Source organism: Chinchilla lanigera, unplaced genomic scaffold (assembly GCF_000276665.1).
Source record: "Chinchilla lanigera isolate Chin_1 unplaced genomic scaffold, ChiLan1.0 scaffold00025, whole genome shotgun sequence".
Taxonomy (NCBI): Eukaryota; Metazoa; Chordata; class Mammalia; order Rodentia; family Chinchillidae; genus Chinchilla; species Chinchilla lanigera.
In genome coordinates, this window is record NW_004955426.1 from 282,836 (window position 1) to 307,187 (window position 24,352).

The following is a 24,352-nucleotide window of genomic DNA, read 5'->3' on the forward strand; positions in this document are numbered from 1 at the left end:
GTGCAGAGTTGGATCCAAGCATGAAAGTTGCTAAATCAAAAATGTCGGGAAGACCCCTGACAGTTTCTCTCCCACACTCCGTGTCCAGGCTGAGAGCAACTCCAGTCTTCAGAGCGGATACGGGTGAGCTGCTTTCCCCACCTTGGCTGCCGGCCTGCGGTGTACAGTCCCGTGGTCTCCCCCCGTCTGCATCGCTGCTGTTTCTCTGGGCTCCCTGCCTCTGCCCTTGCTTTGTCCTTTTCTTCACTCCTTCTAACACTGAACTCAGACCGCTCCTGTTGAAGACTGACATCAGATCACAGCAGTCCTCCGGCCCGAGCCCTCTGATGGACTGCCACCATGATGTCAGCAGGGTTACTGTCACCACAGCCTTCAACACCAGCAGGACCCGCCTCACCCGTGTTTGCGGCCCTGGGCCTCAGGGCCTTTGCACGGTTTGCTGTGCCTCAGGTTCAGTCAGGCTTCCCCAGGCTTCTTACTCCTGAACTGAGGCAAATCTGAAAGCGCAGCTGCGGGGTATTCCTATCTCATCTGCTACTGCACTTTTCATAGCTTTTTTTGTTTTTGTTTTTGGCTTTTTGAGACAGGGTCTTGGTATGTAGTTCAGGCTAGTCTTGAATTCACTTTGTAGCCCAGGCTGGCCTTGAGCTCACAGCGATCCCCTTGCTTCAGCCTCCCAAGTGCTGGGATTACGGCGGTGCACCGCCACGTCTGGCTCATTGTTTCATGCTTTTTCACACACTGTGTGGTTTACTTATTTTTATGTTTGCACATTTTTCTCACTTGAATGTAAGCTCCAAAGCTTTTATTTATAAACCAAATTATTAGTGTTCTTAGCATCTAGAACGGTCCCAGGCACATACCTGGTTCTCAGTACTGCTGACTAAAATGGTTAAAATAAAACTTGAGTTCTCCGCTTTTTAAAAAGTTTCAGTCTGCAGAGGTTGCTGCATTTCCAACCTCCGCCTGCACAGACCTCCGCAGAATCACAAAGGTGTCACCGTGCACATTGTTCTGCGGCGTGCTTGTTTTTAACTTTACAGGGCATGGGCACCCTCCCACCCCCACTGGATTCAATCCAGGGCCTTCACACGGGCTACACCCTCAGCCCTTTTGTCTGGTTTATTGTGAGACAGGGTCCTGCCGCGTTGCACAGGCTGGAGTCCACCCTGTGATCCTGCATCAGCTGCCCAGAGCGCTGGCATGCTCCGCCATGGCCATCTTTTTCTATCAGTACATAAGTAGCTCCCCCCTTTTTTTTTCTGCCTGGGGTTTCGAGGCATAATCTTGCTAAGTTACCTCGGCTGGCCTTGAACTTGAGATCCTTCTGCCTCAGCCTCCCGACAGGCGGGAGCCATCTGGAGTTCTTTTGGAGATCAGATTTCGCGGGCTGTGCTGCCCGGGCTGGTCTCTAACTCGGGTTCAAATGATCCTCCACTTCTGCCTCAGTACCACAACACTCACCTTTACCCAATTCTAAAATTCTGGCTGTGCTGTCTTCAATTATGTGGACAGACCAGCATTCTAGTTTTGTGAAAGATAATTAGGTAGCCCATTTAATTACAAGTTCTAGTTAACATGTTGTCCACATTTTTAATACTTAGGCTAGTATTTCTGTAAGATGAATTCCTAAGCGTGCTAAGTCACCACACATTTTTGGGGTGCAAGCTGCCCCCGAATGTAGTAATTAACACTTCCATCCTCAAGGGCACTGGAGACTGCCCACACCGTCAACGTCAAACGTTTGTGCAGTATTTGTCAGCGGTACTGATTTGAACATGCGCGCTGATCGGGTAGGAAAACGCTGAAACGGGCCCCACTCCCTCGAGGGCGGCCTGCTCCGGAGTCCGCCGGCAGCAGCTCACAGACTCCCGGCCGCCGCGGGGCTCCTCGTGGCTCCCGCAGGCTGCAGAGGAGCGAGCCGCGCCCGGGGCTGCGCAGGGGGCGCCGCGGGTCACTGCACGCTGCCTTCCTCGGTGACCGAAGCTCCTGCGCTAAGCCTCAAGCAGCCAGAGCAAGACCGGCGGGGATGTTCGGGACCTCGCCGCTCACTTCGGCGGAGGAAGAGGCCTTTCTCTAAGTGAGAAATTCGATTCGTGCAGCTCCACCCTCCAGAGCCGAAGCCTTCCGAGCCAACTGCGCACGCGCGAACCCCCCTCCTTCCCGGCCCGAGTCAGTACGCGTGCGCAGCGCTCAGGGGCGGGGCCCGCGAGCGCGTCCTGGTTGCCTGGATACCGCGACGCAACAGTAGCTGGGGCTGGAGGCAGCGGCCCGGTGCGGGGCGTCTCTGCGGCGGCGGTTAGCCCTCATTCGTCCGGAGCCCGAGGAGGAGCCGGTAGGAGCTGCCCCAGGAGGCACGGGGGAGGGACGGGGCGGGGAGGCGGCCCTGCCCGGCCCTCAGCACATTTGGATTCCCCCAGGCTGTCGCGGTCCGCTGCAGCGATGCCGCTTCCCGACACCATGTTCTGCGCGCAGCAGATCCACATCCCCCCCGAGCTGCCGGACATCCTGAAGCAGTTCACCAAGGCTGCCATCCGCACCCAGCCCGCCGACCTGCTGCAGTGGTCCGCGGGGTAAGCGGCCCCCGCTGTCCTGAGCCCCGCGGCCTCTCTCCTGTCTGTCTGTCTGTCTGTCTGTCTAGGGACCATGCTGTCTTTGACCGCGAGACCAGAAATTGTTCAGAAATGCTCGTTTACCTACAAAGTAAGGGCAGTCAGTTGTGCAGGTGGACTAGGGCTCGCGAAGCAGTCGCCTTAGGCAAAGTTTGTTAGAGCGGAACCCCCAGGGACCTCTGCAGTGCTCACCCAAGGCCAGCGCAGTTCGCGGTAAGGTAACCTCCGGTTTCTCGCGGCGAGCAGGAAGGTCAGCAGACCCAGACCGTGGAACCAACCTCCTGAAACGTTTTACGGAGAAGCTCTCTGCCCACTCTCGGTACAAAGACAGAAAACCCTCTTGCTGAGCGGCTAGAGTCAACCTAAGTGTAACTGTGATATGTTTAGTAGCTGACATCAGATTTTGCTGACTTTCTCTAAACTGCACACATAAGCAGGGTGAATTAGTTTCCTTTGGCTGTTGTAACGAACGACCACAACTCCTCACAACGTAAAACAGCGTTTATCTTTACAGTTCTGGAGGCGACGCTCCAACAGCAGTTTCACTAGGCTCAGATCAAGGCCCGGGCCAGGCCTCGCCCCTCCTGGGCGCTGGAAGGAGATTCCCTGCTGCTGCTTTGCGCTCTCAACGTCTCTGCTCACAGGCCTTCAGTTCTCTCTCTGCTTCCTTCTTTTGATGTTTTTGAGACTGGCCTGCAGCTTGAGGCAATCCTCCTGCCTCAGCCTCCAGAGAGCTGGAATTACAGGTGTGCACTACCACCCGAGTATTACGCCTGTCTCTTCTGAAAACATGTGTGATTTACATTTAGGAGGTGTCCAGATAATCCAGGATAATTTTCCCATCTAAAATTGGTAACCTAGCTGGGCATGGTGGTGCACACTGTAATCCCAGCACTCCGGAGGCTGAGGCAGGAGGATTGTTGCCAGTTCGAGGCCAGCCTGGGCTACAAAGTCAGCTCAAGGCCAGCCTGAACTGCATAGCGAGATCCTGTCTCAAAGAGACAAAGATAAAATAAAATAAAAATAAAATCGGTAACCTGCGGAGATGCTGTTACCATGTACGGTAACACAGGGCCAGAGAGGAAGACTGGGTGTCGGGGGTGGGGTGTCATTTAACGGAGCAGCAGAGCTACTTGTGAATACTGCCTTCAGCTGCCTTTGAAAGCTTCTCTCAAGGTTCTTGCTTAAAAAAAAGAAAAAGAAATATATATATATTTCTCAGCAAGGCCGAGGCGGGGGAGCCGCACCCACAGTGTCATGGGGCGTCCGCGCTTACAGGAACAGCGGGTGTCAGGGAGCCCCTTCCCGCCACCGCCGGGCCCTTCCCTGCCTGGGGAGCCCCAGGAGCACGCAGGCAGGCAGAAACCGAGACTCACAGAGCCGGCTAAGTCAGAGCGGGAGGAGGGACCGGGACGTGTCACCAGCGTTTCTGGGGCCTGGGGACCCGCCTGACGTGGGCGCCCTTGTGTTGACTGGCTTCAGGGGTGTCTCTTGTTACCAGGTATTTTTTAGCTTTGTCGCGAGGAGATCCGCTTCCTATCAAAGACAGAGTCGAAATGCCCATGGCAACCCAGAAAACAGACACAGGCCTGACCCAAGGACTCCTGAAGGTCCTGCACAAGCAGGTAGGAGAGGTCCCGCTGCTGTGTTTTTCTTTTCTTTTTCCGGTACCGGGAATCGAACTCACGATGTCGCACTTGCCAGGCAGGCGCTGTGCCGCTGAGCTACATCCCCAGCCCCTTGCTGTGTTTCTAAGCCTGTGGGCTGAGCCTCGCCCGGGTCACCCTGCCTACCTTGCCTGCCCGATGCTGAAAGAACCCTGAAAAGGTGTTCACGCGTAGACTTTATAGAAGTGATGTGTGTATGTTGCACTCCTGTAATCCCAGCTACTTGGGAGGCTGAGGCAGGAGGGTCCCAAGTTCAAGGCCAGCTTGGGCAACTTAGTAAGATCCTTTCTCAGAATAAAACATAAAGGTCTGGAGATGTGGCTCAGGGAGAGAATACCTGATGCTGATCCTAGTACACGCACATACACGTAAAATGTAATTTCTTTTAAATACAAAAGTAAGATGAAGTGGATTCTGCTGAACTAGAAAACACAAAGCAAAAACTACAACAGGAAATTCTGAAAATGAACACCGCGCCTTGGTGCGCCGCAGGGCGTTCTGAGGTCAGGAATGTCGCTGAGCCCGGCCTGAGGAGAGGCGTCCGGGAGTGAAGGGTGGCGCTGGGGAAGGACGCTGTGGTTCCCGGAATGCGCTGACCGCCTGCTGCGTGCCCGTCATGGCTTGTTGGGCAGAGTGGAAGCGATGCCCTGGCACTCAGCTTTGAGGGGCCGGGGACATAGCCCAGCAGCGCAGCGCCTGGCGAGCGTGAGGTCCTGAGTTCGATTCCCAGTCATTTTTTTCCCCCAAAAAATTTCTCCTGAGCATTGCCATGCTTAGGGGACTGGATTTTTATTTCATGTCGTTTACTTTTGTGGTACTTGGATGCGCATCCAGAGCCCCTGCACCGAGCTCCAACCCCAGGCCTTTTAAAAAATTTTTATTTTGAGACAGGCTCTTGCTAAGTCACTCAGGTGCCCAAACTGGGTTCAAACTTGTGATCCTCCTGCCTCAGCCTCCCAGAGTGCTGGGATTACAGGTGGGCACCACTAGCCACTGCTAGTACTAGCTTTTTAAATGTTTTTATTTACTGAAGTTTGTGTGTGTGTGTGTGTGTGTGTGTGTGTGTGATTTCAGACAGCAGAGAGCCTGTATCCACCGTCTGCCCATTTTGGGGGTCGTGACTTGGTGCATATTCGTGTCCCGGCCCTCTGTCCCTTTGAGCCCGCCCGGGCTGACACAGCGGTGGCCTCTGTCCCCAGCTTGTGGGAGGCGCCCCAGGCCCCCGCCCCCGTTGACAGTGTCATCTGCCTCCGAACAGTGCAGCCACAAGCCGGAAGTGAGCCTGGTGGACCTGGAGCATAGGTGGCGGACGCTGTGCCTGCCCATGGAGAGGCTGAGGGCGCTGCTGCAGCTGGACCCCTGCAGAGGCAGCATCGAGTGGCTCAAGTTCCTGGCCCTGGCCTGCAGCACGCTGGGCGGGGTACGTACCCCGGCGACATCTTCCTGTCTGGTTCACACGTGTTACTTCGGGGCGTGGTGGCCCACGCCTGTAATCCCAGCACCCCAGGAGGCTGAGGCAGGAGGATTGCCTGGAGTTTGAGGCCAGCCTGGGGTACAAAGTGAGTTCAAGGCCAGCCTGAACTGCATAGCAAAACCCTGTCTCAGAAAAAAGAGAGAAAAACCCACGTTACTTGAGTAATTCTGACTGAAAAAAAGAATGTTTTCCCCAGAGGCCCATGATATGTTCCAGCTTATAGTTATTTTTAAATTACTTACGAACACCTCGATGTCACAGGAATTCTTTGATTTAAATGATATTAGCTGTAGATAACGTGCACGAGTACTGTTAAACACATAGCTCAGTTTTAAAAGAGAATGCAGCAAGATGCTTTTGTTAAAGACCTCATTTTGTGAAGTACTAATATCTGTTTTCCTGGCTTGGGGAAAGAGGCATGAAATTATACTTCAGTTACAGTCAGCTTTTTTTCTTTTTTCTTTTTCTTTTTTTTTTGGTACTGCGAATCAAATTCAGGACCTTGCGCTTGCCAAGCAAGGCACTGTGCCTCTGAGCCGTATCCCCGGCCTTTTTTTCTTTTTCAGTACTAGGGATTGAACTCAGGGCCTTCACATTGAGCTACATCCCAGCCCTTTTTAAAAAAAGAAAATTTGAAACAGGGTCTCCCTGAGCCGCTAAACTGCCCAGGCTGGACCGGAGCTCACGACGCCCTGCCGCACAGTTACCCGCGGGTTAGCTGCTGACAGACGGGGCAGCTTCGCTGACGGTGCCGCACAGCTCATGCGGCTGAGGGACACAACGCGGACGGCCCTCCGTGCACAGCCCGTGTGTCGGAGGTGACAGTCTGCACCCCAGAGGTCAGGGAGGCGGGCAAGGCTGGCAGGGCTGGGTGCGGTCAGAGTCCTTCAGCGGGCGGGCGGTGTTGCCCGGGGCTTGGGCAGTTGGGAGAAGGGGAGTTGGCTCTTCCACGTACAGAGAAGGGTTGTAGCTGGTCGCATTGGTGCGTGCATATAGGAGGCTGAGGCAGGAGGGTGGAAAGTCTTAGACCCCTGGGCAACTCTGTGACTTAGTGAGACTTTGTTCCAGACTAAAAAATAAGAACAAAAGTGCTGAGGATGGAGCTCAGGGCAGAGGCGTTGGGCTCAGTCTGCAGTACCATGAACAAACGAGCAATCAGAGGCTGAGGAGAAAGAGGACCAGCCCTCTCTGCTGCACACACGCAGTCTTCTTTTCCTCCCTTCTCTAGTCTTTGGGCTCCAGAGTATTATACCTGATGAGCTCCTAACCTACTGTCAGCACACACCTCCAGTCCATACAGATGCCTCTTGTATGTACAGATGTATTTTCATTTGAGACGGTCTGGCTATGGGAGGTCAAGCTGGCCTTGAACTGTGTAGCTCAGGCTGGCCTCAAACTTGCAGCAATCCTCCTGCCTCAGCCTCCAAGTGCTGGGATTACAGGTGCGTGCCACCATGCCCAGCTTAATTCAATTTTAATTTTTAAAAATTCAAAATTATACAATAACCACACCTGAATCCAGCCCACACAGTCACAGACAGCGCCTCCCCCCACCCCAAGACCTTTCTCGTCCTGCCTGCCTGAGTGACAGTCCCAGACCCCGGGCTTTCCTCTGCCTTGGCGCTGGACAAGCGCTTTTCAGGACACCGCAAAACACCGGGCCTGGTGCAGGGGCTGGTTTGCTGTTCGCGACCCTGCCGGGGCCTGGCTGCACCCTCTCCCGGCCTCACTCTCGCCCCCTGCTGGGCAGATGCAGCACTGCAGCTCCTGGTTCCTCCCCGCCGGCGTTGCCCTGGGGACAGCCCTGGTCAGGCTGGTGTCCGGGTGGCCGCGTCCCGGGGGGTGGTGTTTCCCCAACCCTGGCTGATAGAGCCGAGGGTCCCCAGAGGGCTTCTCCATGGGCGCAGTTGGGAAGGGCAGAGGAGGAAGCATTTGCCGGCGCTTTGCCTGCCTGGATCTCTGCGCAGTCAGGACTGGGACGGCGGGGAGCCCGGGCGTGACGTCTGAATGCGTCTCGATGTTTCTGCCTCGAGACCCAGCTGCGAAGGTCTGATGTAGCCGTGGAGAGAACAAGCGGAACAGTTCGCGTTTGGGATCCAACTTTGTAATTTTCTTCCCCCCAGCCGTGAAAAGGAAGCCCTAGGTTTCAAACAAAACCGAATCTGTTGTGGAAACTAAGGTCCCTTATCCATGTAGGGGATCTGACACTAGATGGAGACATTTTGCTAAGGATAGAGCCTCACCTTCTAAATTCAATAGGCGAGGTGGTCGCCTGTTGTCTCAGCACTTGGGAGGCTGAGGCAGGAGGATCACTGTGAGTTCAAGGCCAGCCTGAACTGCAAAGTGGAAACGCTATCTTAGAAAGACAATAAATAAATTAATTAATTAAAAAATAATAGGCTGATCCACAAGCTGGGCATGGTGGTCCACGCCTTTCTTCCCAGCACTCAGGAGGCTGAGGCAGGAGGATCACTGTGAGTTCAAGGCCAGCCTGAACTGCAAAGTGGAAACGCTATCTTAGAAAGACAATAAATAAATTAATTAATTAAAAAATAATAGGCTGATCCACAAGCTGGGCATGGTGGTCCACGCCTTTCTTCCCAGCACTCAGGAGGCTGAGGCAGGAGGATTGCTGTTTGAGTCCGGGCTACACAGTGAGTTCAAGGCCATCCTGGACTACGTGAGGAGACCCTGTTTGAAGACATATATCTCCTGAGCGCTGCTGGGCATCCGGTCTGACAGTGCCTTGATGTGTCCACGTGTCAAAGGCTTCGGATCCAGGGTGACAGGATGGTCCAACCCTAACGCTGGAGTCGGCGGGTGGCCCTTGGGGGGCCGCGCCCTGGAGAGGGACAAGGTGGCTCTCGTGTGGCCTTTGGGACTTCTCCAAAGAGGGTGGTTGCCCGGTGTGGTGGCGCCTGCCCGCACCCAGCACCCGAGAGGCCGAGCAGGACTGCCATGAGTTCCAGGTCAGCCTGGGCTGCACCTTCACAGACAAACACAAACAAAGCCCAAGCGGCTGGTTGGGAGAGGAGCGAGCCGCCCTCCGCCTCTGGCCTCCCGTCTGGGACGTGGCTGCCAGTCTGGGAGTGCACACGAGCCCCAGCAGAAGCTGCGCTGGGCACCCAGCCTTGGACTTGCAGCCTCCCCAGCCGGGAGCTGTGGAAACCTCCCTGCTTCCTAAGTACCTCGCCTCGGGCGTTTCATGATCCTCGCGGAACTGAGCCGCCGCAGGACCTAAGTGGGGAAGGCTGTGAGGGCTCCGGCCCGAGACTCTCCGAGGTGCTGTTCTGTGATCTCCTGGGAGCACCAGGCGGCTGGAGGTGTAAGCCGCCTGGGGCAGGGAGCAGGTGACCCCGGCTGTGGGTGAGGGCGCCTGGCCTCCTCCCCCGGGCTAGGCTTGCTCAGCGGAGCGGGGCCTTTACGCGCTGTGACTCACACCCTCACACAGCTGCGCGTCCTAGTGACCCCTAGTGACCCCGGTGTCAGCGCTGGCTCGGGATCTGTCTCCAGGTGCGGAGAGGTTTCATAGGAGCCCGTCCCTACCTGGGCACTCCCCCCTGGAAACTCCATGAGAAAGTAGCCCCACAGAGAGCAAAGCCAGCCCCCCCCCCTCCCGCTTTACAGTGCACTGCGCTTTGTGAATCCTCTGGAGCAGCTTCGCTGGTTACAACAAAAAGTACGATGTGACTGAAAAATATCAGGACTGTTGGAATTTTTAAAATTTGTTTGTTTGTTTTTTTTTTGGTTTTTCTCCGGTACCGGGAATCGAACTCACGACCTTCCGCTTGCCAGGCAGGCGCTTTGCCGCTGAGCTAAATCCCCAGCCCCGGAATTTTTAAAATTAAAGACAGAACTGGGCATGGTGGTGTGCGCTTGTAATCCCAGCACTCGGGAGGCTGAGGCAGGAGGATCACTGTGAGTTGGAGGCCAGCCTGGGCTACAAAGTGAGCTCAAGGCCAGCCTGACCTGCATAGCGAGACCCTGTCTCAAAAAGACGAATAAATGAATAAATAAATACAGACAGACAGATTTCATTAATTCCCTTCAAAATCCCCTGGAACACGTTTACCCCGTCGTCCTTGCCCCTTCTGCAGCCGCTCCGAGTCCCCTTTCCTGAGTGTCTGAGCGCGTTGACGTCTCCCCTGCGTCGTCTGACTTGGGAAGCGCCGGAATCCGCGCAGACCTGGCGACGCTGGGTGAGGCTCCCGTCCTTTCGCGGGCCGGGTCTGCGCCGGCCCGGTGCGGAGCAGCGGGCCCTCCCCGCAGCGCTCTGGCCGCGTGTCGGGTGCGGGCCGGCGAGCGTCCCGTGGCCCTCCCTGGAAGGTGGGCGGCTGGGGCGCGGGGTGGGGCCCCCGTGGCTCGGTGGCACAGGACTGTGCAGCGGCTGGGGACCTCCCGCCTCGGGCTCAGTCGGCCGGCCCCGCAAAGCTGCCGAAGGGAACCCGTGGCTGCATCCCGGGCGTCGCGAGCCGCCGTGCGTGCCGTCTCCGAGGGAGGGCGTCCTAGCCCCGGTGGTCCAGTCGCTTCCTGCCCGTCCGTCCTGCCCGTCCGTCCTGCCCGGAGGAGGCAGCACCGTGAGGCCCGAAGTCCGGGGCTTCTCAGAGCTGCAGCCGGGGCTTCAGGCCGCTTCACTCCGCGCTTCCCCCGACGGCGCTCAGAGCAGCGTCGGTTTTCTTTCCCTTCTTGTTTTTTTGAGACAGGGTCTCACTCTATGTTAAGCTGTCAGCGATCCTCCTGTCTCGGCCTCCGAGTGCTGGGGCTGGCCGTGCGCCACCGCCCCGGAGCAGGTCTGTCCCTTCCGTCCGTGCCCGCTCATCACCACCTCTGAGGAGGGCGTGGCAGCTCTGTTCTCAGGGGCTTCGAGCGTCCTCAGGACCACGGCCTCGACCCCCGCCGCCCAACACGCGGCCCCGGCACAGGGGCCCGCTCAGATGGCCCGCGCCTCCTGCGCAGGTGGCCGCCTCCCACCTCACTGCCCTGCGTGACCGCGACCTGGGGCAGGGCACGCAGGTGGGAGACCGAGCCTCCTCATCAGCTGCTCTCTCCCAGGACGGCTTTTTGACCTTGTCTTCTTTGTACTGGGGATTGAACCCAAGGCTTTGTACTGAGCTGCATCCCCAGCACGCCCGATTTGAAATCTTTCATTAAAATTTCTTAGGGTTTATTTTAAGTTGTCCAGGCTGTGCTCCAACTTGAGATCCTCCTGCCTCAGCCTCCCCCAGATTGCTGGGCTCACACATGTGCACCACCGCACCAGCGTTTCCTCCTCCTTTTTAAGAGATTTCTTTTCTCAGCGAGGATCCGCCGGGGAGTTGGAGGTGAGAAGTCTGCGATCTCATGAGGGCGACGCTGGCCGTGGCTGTCCCTGTGTGGACGTGGGGACAGGCGGGCGGTGGTGACCGGCTGCAGGGACCCGGTGGGCAGGTCGGGGCTGGGGGCTGGGTACTGGCCGTCTCGGGGGACTGCGACCCTCCCCACCCAGGTGGCACCCCTGTGGGGAACAGCGCCCCCTGGTGTCCCTGGGTCTGATAGGGCACTGGCTTACAGTCACCGAGTGGCCAGGGAAAGTGTGGTTCTGGTCTTTACACACCGTGGAGCGCGGCTCTGCGGGAAGAAGGGCAAACGCGAGTCCTTTGTAGGAGGGCGGCCGCTCCTGTTGATTGGAACTTGAGTGAGAGAAGCGGGGCTCAGCAGAGTCCCTAAGTGTCACGTGGTTTCTGTCAGATGAAAAACTCGGTGAAAGTAAATGAAGAGCAAAATAACAGAGAGAACAGGAAACAGGCAGGTGGGTCCTCGCAAAAGGGAGAGGCCGAGAGACGGCCGCAGCAGAGAGGGACCCTGAAAGGAAGGAGTTGCGACGTCACAGGTGCATCGTCACCTCCTGGACTAACGTGGACCAGCTGCAGAGAGCCGCGGCAATTTGCATAAATAAAACATGAAAGAAATTAAAATTTAAAAGTGGAAGGCATGCCGGGTGTGGTGGCGCACGCCTGTCATCCCAGCACTCAGGAGGCTGAGGCAGGAGGATCGCTGCGAGTTCGAGACCAGCCTGGGCTACAAAGTGAGCTCCAGGACAGCCTGAACTGCATAGCGCGACCCTGTCTCAAAAAGACAAAGTAAAATAAAAGTGGAGGGTGGCACCAGAGGGCCGTAGGGTGCAGCATGGCACGGTGCCTGATCGGTCCCTGCCCTCCCCGACGCTGGGCCCGTCCAGGGCTGGACTCCATGCGCTGTCCTGGGCAGTCATCCCCCAGTCACTGGAGGGCAGTTGTGCGAGGCCACCCTGCTCCCCGGCCCTTGGCGTCCCGGTCCGGCCTCTGTACCCCACGAGGCCCCGGGTCCTCAGGCGGCCGAGTGACCGTCACCCCCTGTGTTTCCAGTCCCTGAACTCGGCCATGAAGCACTTCTGCGAGATCCTCACCACCGACCCCGAGGGTGGCCCGGCCCGCATCCCGTTCGACACCTTCTGCTACATCTACCGCTACCTGTCCCGGCTGGACTCGGACGTCTCCGCGCAGGAGACGGAGTCGTACCTCGACACTCTGAGGGACAACGTGTGAGTAGGGCTGGGCTGTCGGCGCTGCGTCTGCCCCGCTCTGCCGAGCGACCGCATCCCCCTCGGCCGGCCAGGGATGCAGGCTTGCCTCCCCACCGGGCTGAGCTGAGGCCGGCCCCAGGCAGGACTGAGGTTGGCTTTGCTTAGGTATCAGGAGAATCTGTATCCTGAATTTACGGTGATTCTTTCATACCAGATCAGGTACTTTAAAGTGACCCCAGGTTAGAGGGAGATAGCCAGGATTCCCTTCACACAGTGGAGCGGAAGGTGCTTGTTACCGTGCTCCCGGGCTGCAGCACCTCGGACGGCACTAGCTGCAGAAGTCCCAGGACGTCGTTGACTTAGCACAGTTCTGGATTCGATGAACGTTGTGTGACATGTTCTAGCAGGGGTAATCAGCAACTCTGGTGTTTAGATTTTAATAACCTCAAAATCCTTCCCCTCGCTTGGAATACTGTTATCCCCTTGTTTTTGCCATTTTCTGAGGCAGTTCTGGAAGTCTCCTTTAATGCTTTAATGAGTGTCTTCATAAGATGTGATCAAAAATATGGTGAACACTGCTGTGTGCGCCCCCCGCAGAAAGGCAGCCCACAAAAGCGTGACGCCGTGTCCTGCTCCACCTTGCTCACCAGGCCTGGCCCCGTGTGACTTCCGGCTCCTCCCCAAAGTCAAAGTGACTGTGAGTGGATTCAGGGCATTGCAGTAGCCATGACAACACAACCGCAGACACTCAGGAAGGAGGACTCCAGAGCTGCTCCAGAGAGCGGCAAGAACGATTGAGATGAGGGACATTAGCGTTGGATGTGTCTTCTACTGTCGTCATTTTTAAAACTGAAATGTTCACGTCGTTTTCTGTCACCCTCCCGTGTCACGTTCTCATACTGTGTTTGCATTGGGTGTAACGGGTCTGTGACGGTCCTTGGGCACTTCTCCTTGTCCTCACACTCACCCTCTACCGCCTGTCCTTGTCCCCGGAAGTGGCCTCAGTTGCCCCCCGTGACCACTCCCGCGTCCCTGCTCCAGGCTCCGGAGACGCTCATGCCCCTCCTGGACTGGCAGGGCTGGGACAGCCCTCTGGGGCACCCACTCTCTCCCAGTTATTTTTCAAGATCACCATCAGGAGTGACCCCAGGGAAGGGTGTGGTCGGCATCGCTGCAGGCGGTCGGGGTGACCCAAGCACCGGTCCCTCCACATCTTGACAGGACACGAGACACGGCCCACCTGAGCTTGGCCCTGTCATTAGGGCTGTGATGAGCAGGGTGGCCCTCCACACTTCCCCCCTCCCTCCCATAGGTTGTCTTTTGAGACAGGGTCTTGCTCAGTAGCTCAGGCTGGCCTTGAATTCACTGTGTAGCCCAGTCTGGGCTTGAATCCAGTGATCTTCCTGCCTCAGCCTCCCAGGTGATGGCATTACAGGTGTGTACCGCCACGCCCAGCTGGAATCCTTTATTTCTGGTGGAAGAATCACTGCTGAGAGACCCTCCATGACTAGTTTTCAGGCGCTCCTTTTAGCTTATAGCAGTTTATAGACATTGCGTTGAGTGTGCTGCAGGAAATTACTAACGGTCTCCTCCATGTCCATTTCTGGTTCGGGGACTCTAGGAAGAACGGCATGATAGGACTTTCAGATTTCTTCGTTCCACAGAGAAGCGCTTTGTAACCCTGAAGAGAAAGCTCTGAAGATGAGGCCATTCCTGGAGGAGGCATTTCTATGTCACAATAGTGCTTTGTCAACCTTGGCAACAAATACAACTTGTCACTAACACTTCTGTGGTAGTGTGAGGTTTTCTTTTCATGAAAACGCACAGCCAGTGTGGCCCGGGGCCAAGGCAACCACTGCGTCCATTCCGCCTTGTAGTGGGGACTTCAGCTGGGGCCCTGGATGTGGGCAGGTCACTGGTGGTGTGCCACGGCCAGGGCTGAGGAGGAGCTGTGACCCGCCCTCGCTGCAGTGAGGCTCCCTGGGCCTCTAGTGGCGTCTCCAGGGGCACTGGAGTGAGGAGCTGTTCTAGTCAGGGTTTGCAAGGAAAACAATACAGGACACATAATTTATAGGGTTATTTCACGGTAGTCACCCAAACAGTCAAATACAAAAGCGTGCAGGAAATCTGTCCACACACGGAAGACCCGAAGAATCCAGCTGAGGGCCTGGTGCTGGGTGCGGGAGGCCCACCTGAGGGCTGTTCCCAGCGACATGAACAGGAGAACTAGTGGGGAGGGAGTGGTGCTGTTGGTTCTCCTGGAGGAGGTCATCGTGCGGGCTTTCCTGATATGAACTCAGCTGTTCTCATCTTGGAGGAGCTCGGGACCTTGCTGTTGCTGAGGACGGCTGTGGTACCTTTCCGCGGAGCCCTGGTCCTTCCCTTGAGCATCGCTTCCTGGCTCCAGTGCAGACCCCTCAGCCTGCTGGTCCTCCATCCCGCTGGCACAGACTTCCTAGATTCCATCACTGACCTCTGGGCCTTCCCAGCGCAGATCCGTGAAACAGGCCTGCGTGAGACATTGTCGTGGGCTCTAGGGCTCCAGCTGGACTTGTCGGGGGCATTGTTATGGGCTCTAGGTCTTCAGCTGGACTCATGCAGGGCACTGCCATGGGATCCAGGCCCTCAGTTCAGCTGGGTGCTACACGCCGACCGCCAGCTGTCAGTCTACCACAGCAGAAGCCCACGTCCAGCCACACCCAAAAAAAGAGCTAGATGACCCCATCTGGACTGAGCACCTGGAGAGACAGAGAAGATTTTCCTGTCGGTCACCTGAAAATACCTGCCCTTCACGGGAGCCAGTGCGGTGAAGAGAAGCAGAAAGCCTGGTGTTTGCAGGAGACGGGGAGCCAGGGTGTGGACGTGGCTTGTGTGGGAGGCATGGTGCTTGGTGTTGGGATGCTGAGAGGTGAGGACTGTGTCTCCTGGAGGGAGGTGTCGGGCCAGGGACACTCCCCTTGGGAGGGCCGAGGGCGTCCTCCCCAGAGCCGGATGTCCCGAGAGCAGTGTGACCCTGTGTGTCTCTGGCTTTCTATCTGGTGACAGGATGTCTTTCTCTGGCCTGTCTGTGGTCAAGCTAGTGCAGGCGTCATGAGCCTGAGCTGCAGGAACTGTGGGCTGAATCAACCTCTTTTCTTTATAAAGCGTCCCAGCCTTGGGTATTTTGTTATAGCAACAAAAATGGAATTTCAAAAATATCTGCTTAATATCCCTCAATTGCAGGGTTGGAAAAAACCAGAAAATGCACATCAGCCCCTAGAGACCTGGGTTTTATGAGTGAGGAGAGGTCTGACCCACTGGAATGCACGTCAGAGGGCCTCAGCCCTGGTGCCAACCAGCGAATTCCTTGGTGTGGGTGCATAACTCTGCACTGGTGTCTGCACTTTTCTTTTCTTTTTTTATTTTAAAGAGTAAAGGAAGGATAACATAGTAATAGGGAGATTTACCGAATTATAGACAAAGTGATAAGACATTATCAATGGTTGTTATTTTACCTATTGGTATCTTCAAGATAGTTTCTCAGGAAAACAAATTGCACTTTTCATCTCTAAAGAAGTGGGTTTTTATCCTGATACTTCTGGTGTGTTAGGGAAAGGCAAGGGTGGCGGTAACTCCAGAAACACACGCGCACCGGCCTGAGGGGCTTCCAGCAGCCGGGCAAGGCTGCTGATTTTGCTTTTAAAATGACCGAGCTGCAGACCACCCATTTGCCTTTGATTAGCTCTTATTTCCTAGCAATCACCAGCACAGTTACGAATCCTTGCCGAGGGAGGAAATCCCACAAATGAGTTTCAGATGCAGTGAGATTTTTTTTTCCTTTTCTTTTTTTCCGTTACTGGGAATCAAACTCACAACCTTGCGCTTGCCAGGCAGGCGCTGAGCGGCTGAGCTAAATCCCCAGCCCCAGTGTGCATCCAATTTAGCAATTAAAGAGGAATGAGTATATGGATCCATCACGTGTAGAGGCTGGTTTTGCTCTTCCGTATTTGCCAGCCAGTCGTTTTTCCTTGTCAGACATTTCCCAAGGTCCTTGCGATGCCTGCCAGCCCGCGGCAGTTAGCTTGGTGTGGGAAGAACGGGGCGCACCCGTGCTCCCCACAGAGGGAGGCCCCGCTTTGCGGTGTTGCTTCTCGAGGGAGCTCTCTCGGCTGTTGTGTGCTGAGGGCGGGACTCAGCCGGGTTGGGCTGGTGCCTGTCCCCAGGACACCCTGCTGGCTGTGACTGGTGGGCCCTGCAGGCGTGGCCTTGGGTCTGTGTGTGCTCCCTGCACGCTCCTGTCTGGCCTGGGTCCCTGGCTCCCCGGCTCTCCTTCCTGGCCGCCATGAAGGAAGCAGCTTTGCCTGTGACGTCCTTCAGCCACGCTAGCCCCGCCATGGTGGCCGCACCTGGGACCCTGCCAGCCCTGCTCGGAAGCCGACAGCCGGATCCAGCCTTCCCTCCGGGCTCTGGTGCTGGGTACGGGTTCAGCAACAGGAAGGCTGAGTAGTGCAGAAAGTGGAGTGGTTCCTCACTGGGTCGTCCAGAGGCAGGCTGCAGAGCGAATCCCCTCTGTAGGGGACCCAGGGCACCCCGCTCCTCCTGCCCAGGGCTCAGGCCCTCACGCCCTCCGCGCTCCACACCGGCCCACACGTTTCCCCTGGCGCTGGCTCTCGGCGAGGAAGATCCGGCACATGAAGCACTGAGTGGGTGCCGGTGTGTCTGTGCAGCCCTCCGCGTGCTCCGGGACTTCCCGGAGGCCACGTGGACACCGGCTGCACCCGAGGAGGGGCGGGCGTCCTGTGCTGGATCAGACCCAGGCAAGCGGGGCGGAGACTGCCCCTTCCGGGCCCTGTCTCACTCGGCCGCCACCACATTCCCACGCTCAGCTCTGACACAGGCGTGGACGTGGGCCTGGCCAGGATGGCCGGACAGGTGGCGCGAAGGCGGTCCGTGGGGCCTCGGGCTGCAGCGACCTTTGGGTGGGGGCACCGTCTGGGCTCAGGTGAGACACATTTTCCTAGCTGGACCCTGCGCCGAGCAAGGGTCACAGGAGCCAGCTTCTACACAACCAGCGTTTGCTGGGTGAGGACCCTGCTCCTAGGCCGACCTCAGCCTCGGCTAAGGGCGGCGGGGGGCGAGGGTGACCACCCCGACTGCAGCGCCCAGGGAGCCCTGCTCCAAGGAACTGGGCAAGGGGAAGTGGCCCCTGCGGTGGGAAGAGATGGGGGCAGGGTCCTTTCTCGGTTTTCAACCTGGTGAGGGCATAGGGCGTGCTGGGGACCCTTGAACACAGGCAGGCGGCACAGATGAGCGCTTACCGAAGGGGGTGGTGACTCCGTGCGTTTCTGTTGCTATAGTAACACCGCAGCCCAGGCATTTGTGAGGAGCAGAGGGTACACTGCCTGGCTCTGGGGTCCAAGCCTGAGGGGCTGAATTGGGGAGGCCAGCTTGCTGGTGGGGATCCTCCAAGATACAGCACCAAACTGGGTCCCCAGCTATAGCAAGAGGAGCCGGTGTGTCTGAGCCTTATTTGGGGCCTTTGTGTGTGTGTGTGTGTGCGCACGCGCGTGAATATGTGACAATTCGAGGCAGTTATTCTCCTGTGTATGATTGCAGTTCATGCAAAAATAAAGAGCTTAGTCTCCTGAGACCCAGATTCAGAAGTGGTGCTTGCATTCTGGGAGGCTGAGGCAGGAGGATTACAAGTTCAAACCCAGTCTGTGTAATGTAGTGACTTAATAAGACCCTGTCTCAAAATAAAAAATAAAAGTAGCTGTGGCTGTAGCTCAGTGAGAAGGTCTAAGCCTTCATTCCCAGTACTGCAAAAGAAAGAGGTCCCTGTGGCCCTGCACTCAGTCCAGCAGGGGGCAGTGTGGAGTGCACTTAGCCATGTCACCATACTTTGCCCCAGAGCAGGCCGGGAAATGGAGTCAGCCCTGGGGCAGCCATGTGCACACCCTTGGCATCCTATGTTGGAATAAGTGAGAGGACACTGGGGGACACTGTTCCAGCTCCACCAGTCTCTTCCCCAGAGCAAGGAACTTCACTCCTCCTAGAGCCCAGGTGCTGACAGTCAGGTGGAGACTTGGGCCAGGTGGGAAATGCACACTTCAGCATTCTGCTTTGTGTTTCACCATCGAGATCCACAGAGCTTGCAAAAAAAAGTTCTCAATGCAGAAAAGCAAGAAGGTGGCAGATGTGACTAACAAAACAGTCCCAGTGCATCTGCCAGGGAACACAGATTTTTTTCTCCTCCAACGTAACAAATTAGGACCCATCTGGGCTTTGAGAAGCCTGAGCTGTAGCTTCCTGGGTCTGTTGGCATATGAAGCAGTGATGAAAAGTTAAGGAAGTGACAAGTCAGTTTGAAGGCGCTGCTCTGTGCACCCACTGGAGAGAGCGCTGGGGTATTTTCACAACATTTCTACCAGGGAACAAGGGCAGTGGTGCTGAAAGATTAAGGGAGACTGAGGATTAGAGCAGTGGGCTAAAAAAGCGCATTACCCATCGGCGACAGTTTGGATCTTAAACGTCTCTCAAAGGCTTCTGTGTTGAAGGTTGGTGCTCTTGGGAGGTGATGCACCAGTGAGAGCCTAGCAGGAGGTCTTTAGGTCATTGGGGGCAGGTCCTTGGAGCTGACTACAGGACCATGGCCCCTCCTTGCTCTTGTTTACTCCTGGCCACACAGTGAGCAGATGTGCTGTGCCACGCATCCCATCACAATGTGTGGTCCCTCACCAGAGGCCTAAAAACCAAAGGTCTGCCTGATCATGCACTGGAACCCTTAAAACCGTGAACCAAAATAAAGCTTTTCTCTTTAAATTAAGCCCACGGGTATTACAGTAACAGAACCCTGCCCACCACACCATCTATAGTTCTCTGGTGTGCCAGGCACTCTTCTAAGAGCTTGAAAATGAGAACTCTAATTCTTGGCAAAAATACTTTGAAAAGAGGACTGTTGTGTCCCCTGCAGAGATATGGAAATGGAGACAGATGGAGAAGAAATAGCTTGCTAGAGTTAAGTGGTTTGTGAGCAGTGGGTCTAGGATTTCAAGGTAGATAATCTGGTTCCAGGGTCTGTGCCGGAGACCAGCAAGCCTCCGCTGCAGAGCAGCAGATAGTAGGTGTCTCTGCCTTGCTGACCACGTGGTCTCTCTTGGCCATGGACAGTGTGGAAGGGAGCAGAGTGGCTGTGTGCCAATAAAACTTTAGAGATGAGTGCTGAAGTTGGAAGTTTATATAATTTCACATGGCATGAGACATCATCTTTCTTATTCTTTTTTTTTGGTCCTTTTGAGGCAGAGTCTCACTATGCAGTTCAGGCTGGCCTTGAGCTCACTTTGTAGCCCAGGCTGGTCTCAAACTCACAATGATCCTCCTGCCTCAGCCTTCCAAGTGCTGGGATTACCGGTGTGTGCTACCACGCCCAGCTATCCTTCTTTTATTCTTTCAGCTGCTTAAAAGTGTAAAAGCCATTCTTAGCTTGTGGGCATTGTTTGCTCACCCTTGGTCTGGCAATGCACCTTGACTCTTGAACGCTCTCCTGTCACCCAGCACGGCCTGGGCACCCGCTGTCCCAGGGGCTGTGCCCGTGGATTTGCCACCTTCCTCTGGGAGCCAGGTCCTGCCTCTGTCATCCACACTGGAGGGTGAAGACAGTGTCCCTTGCAGCCGGCCCAGAAGGGTGCTGGGCCGCATGGAAGGAAGGACTGGGGCTGGCCCACCCCAGTGCAGAGGTGGACAGAATGGCAGTGCTAAAGTCATCTAGGCACAAGTGACAGAGAGGGCATCACCACATAGCAGTGGTGAAGGTGAGGGCACACGTGCCTGACACGCTCCCCTGTCCTCCAGGGATAAAGCTCACTGCTGAGGTCACACAGTGAGGTCATAGGTCCTGGTCAGAAACAACCATGCTGAGCTGGACATAATCCCAGCTGTAATCTCAGCACTTGGGAGGCTAAGGCAGGAGGATCATTGCAAGTTCGAGACCAGCCTGGGCTACATAGTGAACTACAGCCTGAACTACAATGTGAGACCCTATCTCAAAAGAAAATTACATGTATACTGAACTGAAAGTGTCCTGCACCTGATCGCGACATACCTGGGACGGACCAGGTGCACCCAGAAGGACCCGAGCTTCTCCGCATGCCGGAGTTGTACCCTGTGTGTCCAGAGCCTCCCTGAGCCCTCACCCAACTCCCCTGGCTCCTGATTCCCAGCTCCCTTCTGTACTGGCTTCCTGGGGCTGCTCTAAGGGATTACCACAGACAGGGGCCCAGCGACAGCACAGCTGTGAGAGCTGAGGGTCCAAGTCAAGGTGACGCAGGGCCACGCCTCCTCCTTGCCCTTCCTTGCCTCTCCCAGTTCCCAGTGGCTGCTAGTGACTTGGGAATCCCTTGGCCTGCCCAGGCACCATTCAGATCCCTGCTCCTCCTCACGGAGCTTCCCCCTCCCGCGCAGAGTCTCACTATGCAGTGCGGTGTGTCCTCCTCTCTGAGGACTGTCGCCCAGGTGCAGGGCTTGTGTTTACTCCAGTACAACTTCATCTTGTCTTGATTATATCAGCAGAGACCTTCTTTCCAAGGAGAACCATATTCAGAGATTCTGTTTTTTTTTTTTTTATTTTTTTTTTCCAGTACCGGGAATCGAACTCACGACCTTGCACTTGCCAGGCAGGCACTGTGCCGCTGAGCTGAATTCCCATATTCAGAGATTCTGGCAGGATGAAAACAAGCAGGGAGTGGAGGACAGGAAGCTACCCAGTGACCTCCCTATGCAAATATTGCTAGATTTCCTGTCCCTGAAAGGATTAACTGGAGAAGATAAAATACTTTTCCTACTCCTCCCAGAGGTGAGGGCAGAGAGTTAAATGATACCGGCAGTTTTGGAAAGAATACGCAGTGCACTGTGAAGACCCAGGATGGTGATGTGCTCACAGACGTTAGCTCCTCCTGTCCTCAGAGAGGCATCAGGAAGAACTGTCGCCGGGCTTGGTGGCACACGCCTGTAATCCCAGCACTTGGGAGGCTGAGGCAGGAGGATCATTGCAAATTTGAGACCAGCCTGGGCTACAAAGTGAGCTCAAGGCCGGCCTGAGCTGCGTAGCAAGACCCTGTCTCAAAAAGACAAAAAAAAAGGAAGAACTATAGATGGAAATCATGTGTATTTTAACTATAGATGGAAATCATGTGTATTTTAGCACTTTCCTATTACTGATACTTTGTTGTTATTGTGGGTTCCTTGGGTGTGATGGTTACCCATGACTGTCAACCTGATTGGCTTGAGAGATCAGTAAAATACACTTCTGGGTGGGTCTGGTGAGTCATGAGGACGTGACCTTGGGGACTGCTTATGGTCCTTGGCCCCTTGCTCTCTGCCTCTTCCCCTGATGTGCTTCCTAGACGCCATGAGTTGAGCAGCTGTCCTCTGCCAGACTCTTCCACAGTGAGGTGTCTGCCTTGGAGCCAGTCCACCATGGGCTGAACTCACTGGAAACCGTGAGCCAAATCTCTCCTTTAAGTCATGAGTGTTGGGTGTTTGTCCCGTCGAGGGAAGAGTGATTAATTTTTTTTTGTCTTTTTGAGACAGGGTCTCACTATGCAGTTCAGGCTGGCCTTGAACTCACTTTGTAGCCCTGGCTGGTCTCAAACTCACAATGATCCTCCTGCTTCAGCCTCCCGAGTGCTGGGATTACAGGCGTGCACCACCACACCCAGCAACTCAAAATTTAAAAATAAAATAAAATAAAGCTGGGGGTATATCTCAGTGAGAAGACCCTGAGTTTAATCCCCTGTATCACAAAACAGCAAGGGGGGAAGGAGGGAAGGAAAGAAGGAAGGGAGGGGTGGAGGGAGGGAGGAAGGAAGCCACTGAGCACCTCTGAAGGGAGACAGGAAGGGAGGAGGCAGTGGCAAGCTCTGTGCAGGGACCAGAAGGTCACATGGACGCTGCTTCCAGACGGGGGTCGGGGGGCAGGGCCTTGAGGGTCCAAGCCCACCGGTTCCCAAAGGGGGTTCCCCAGGGGCCACCATCACCCGGTGCCTCCTGCCCTCCCGGGACTGCCAGGGTCACACGCGGGGCTCACTCTCAGATTCTCAGTGCATCCTGCTTTGCTTGTGAGGATGCAGGCAGTGGCTGTGGGGACATGATGAAATCCCAGCCCCTGTGAAGGGCCGAGTCTGCTAGTCTTCTGTCCCTTCTGTCCCTCTGTCAAGCCACCCTCCAGGGGACACCACAGCAGGCGCTGTGTGGAGCAGAGCAGCCCTCACTGGGCTCCAAGTCTGCCTCTGCTGGCGGTGGGCGTCACCTCCGAAGCGCTGAGACCCAACTTCCACACAGCTCTGGGGTGTGGGAGTGACCCAGCCTGCGGCCTGCTGTTAGAGTCCAGTCCTCAGGGGAGGGGCAGCAGGTCTGTCTGCAAACGCCAGTCACAAGCCTGCAGGGAGCACAGCTGTGCCCCTCCTCCATCTTCCTAAATCTGAGCAACACAAGGGGGCCGTTCTGCTTCCAGGGTCCTAAAGTAAAGTATAGTAGAAAATAAAGTAACAAAGACCCAGGAAATCGCTGAGGCTCAGGGCCAGCACATTGGCATTAGGAGTTAGAGCCCATGTCCTGACCTTCAATAACCTTTCCCCACTGGAACTTCATTAAAGATACACACCTGTAACCCCAGCACTCAGGAGGCTGAGGCAGGAGGATCTTTGGGAGTTCAAAACCAGCCTGGGCTACAAAGTGAATTTTTAAGGCCAGCCTGAACTGCATAGTGAGACCCTATCTCAAAAAGACAAAAATGAAACAAAGCAAAAGGCTCCTGCGTAGGACTACAGCCCGTGCTCGTGATTGAAACAGAGAGGACTCTAAGAGTCATGTGTGCTGGGAGCCCCCGAGGTGACTCGGCACCCTGTCAGTCATTGCTGTCAATCACGTTCAGAGCACCAATGAGATCTTCCTCCTTCTTCCCCTACTGTGGCAGCACCACTTCTCCTTCAAGCTGCCTTTGTGTTTCTGTTGGCGTGGACCTGCCCAGTGCAGCTGCTTTTCCTTCTACCACTGGGTGTTCGCCTGCAGCTCTTTGCTCCCAGTACACAAGAGCCTGGGTCTGTCTCTCGAACAGAGCACATGGCGTCAGGGCCGCTGACCTGGACTGTAGCTGTGAGCCCGGATGAAACTCTTCTCCTTTAAGTCGGTGCTGTGTCTCTGTGACACAAAGGTAACCAAGACAAGGACCATGAGATGAAGTCATCCTCGATGTAAGACGAGCCCTGCACGCCATGACTCTTGCCCTTGTAAGGTGTGAGCAGAAAGACACATTCAGAGAGCCGGGCGTGGTGGAGCACACCTGTCATCCCAGCACTCAGGAGGCTGAGGCAGGGGGATCACTGCGAATTCAAGGCCAACTCACTACAAAGTGAGTTTAAAGCCAGCTTGAACTCTAGTGAAACCCTGTCTCAAAAAGATATAAACAAACACACAAAAAATCCCATATATACCCACGCTCAGAAGGAAGCCGTGTGAGGACAGAGAGGGCCTGGAGGGCTGCAGCCACAAGCCAAGCAGCCCCAGGAGCTGGGGGAGGCAGGAAGCAACCTCCCAGGAGCCTGGAGAGAAGCGTAGCCTCAGAGCTGTGAGAGAAGAGACCCTGGTGGCGTCCAGCCCCAGGCTGCAGCTCAGAAACTGTGCCAGACCCAAGGGTAGGGGTGCGGGTTTCTACCTGCCCAGTACCCTGACCAGGGGTCCAGGGCTGCCTACTCCGATGACAACTCAATGACAGAAGGCCCTGCTGAAGCCCACCTGGCCTCTGGGAGAGCACTGCAACGGCAAGCAGAAACACAAACACGACACCCAGGATGTGGAGGCAGATTTATTTATGTCAGTGGGCACTGATCCAGATCATTCCCAAAATATCAGGCCCCGATCTCTGGTGGTCTATATGACACACAAGCAGGAGGAACAAAGGCAAGACGGAACAGCCTGGCAGTTCTTCTGATTATCTAGCAGGGTGAGGTCACTGGTTACCGGGTAGGTTAGTAATCATCAGTTTATAAAGCTTGGTACAATGGCACAATCAGGCATCCTGTAT

General features: G+C 55.6%; 1 protein-coding gene across 1 annotated transcript; it reads left to right on the forward strand.

The window, feature by feature from the left end:
- Positions 1 to 2,217: 2,217 nt before the first annotated feature.
- Positions 2,218 to 14,078, forward strand: Ropn1l (rhophilin associated tail protein 1-like). The gene is made up of 6 exons (XM_005386118.2): positions 2,218 to 2,335; positions 2,421 to 2,573; positions 4,114 to 4,237; positions 5,538 to 5,699; positions 12,137 to 12,312; positions 13,916 to 14,078. The coding sequence occupies exons 2-6, from the start codon at positions 2,443 to 2,445 to the stop codon at positions 13,971 to 13,973; spliced, it is 651 nt and encodes a 216-aa protein (XP_005386175.1). The 5' UTR covers positions 2,218 to 2,335; positions 2,421 to 2,442; the 3' UTR covers positions 13,974 to 14,078.
- Positions 14,079 to 24,352: the final 10,274 nt, after the last annotated feature.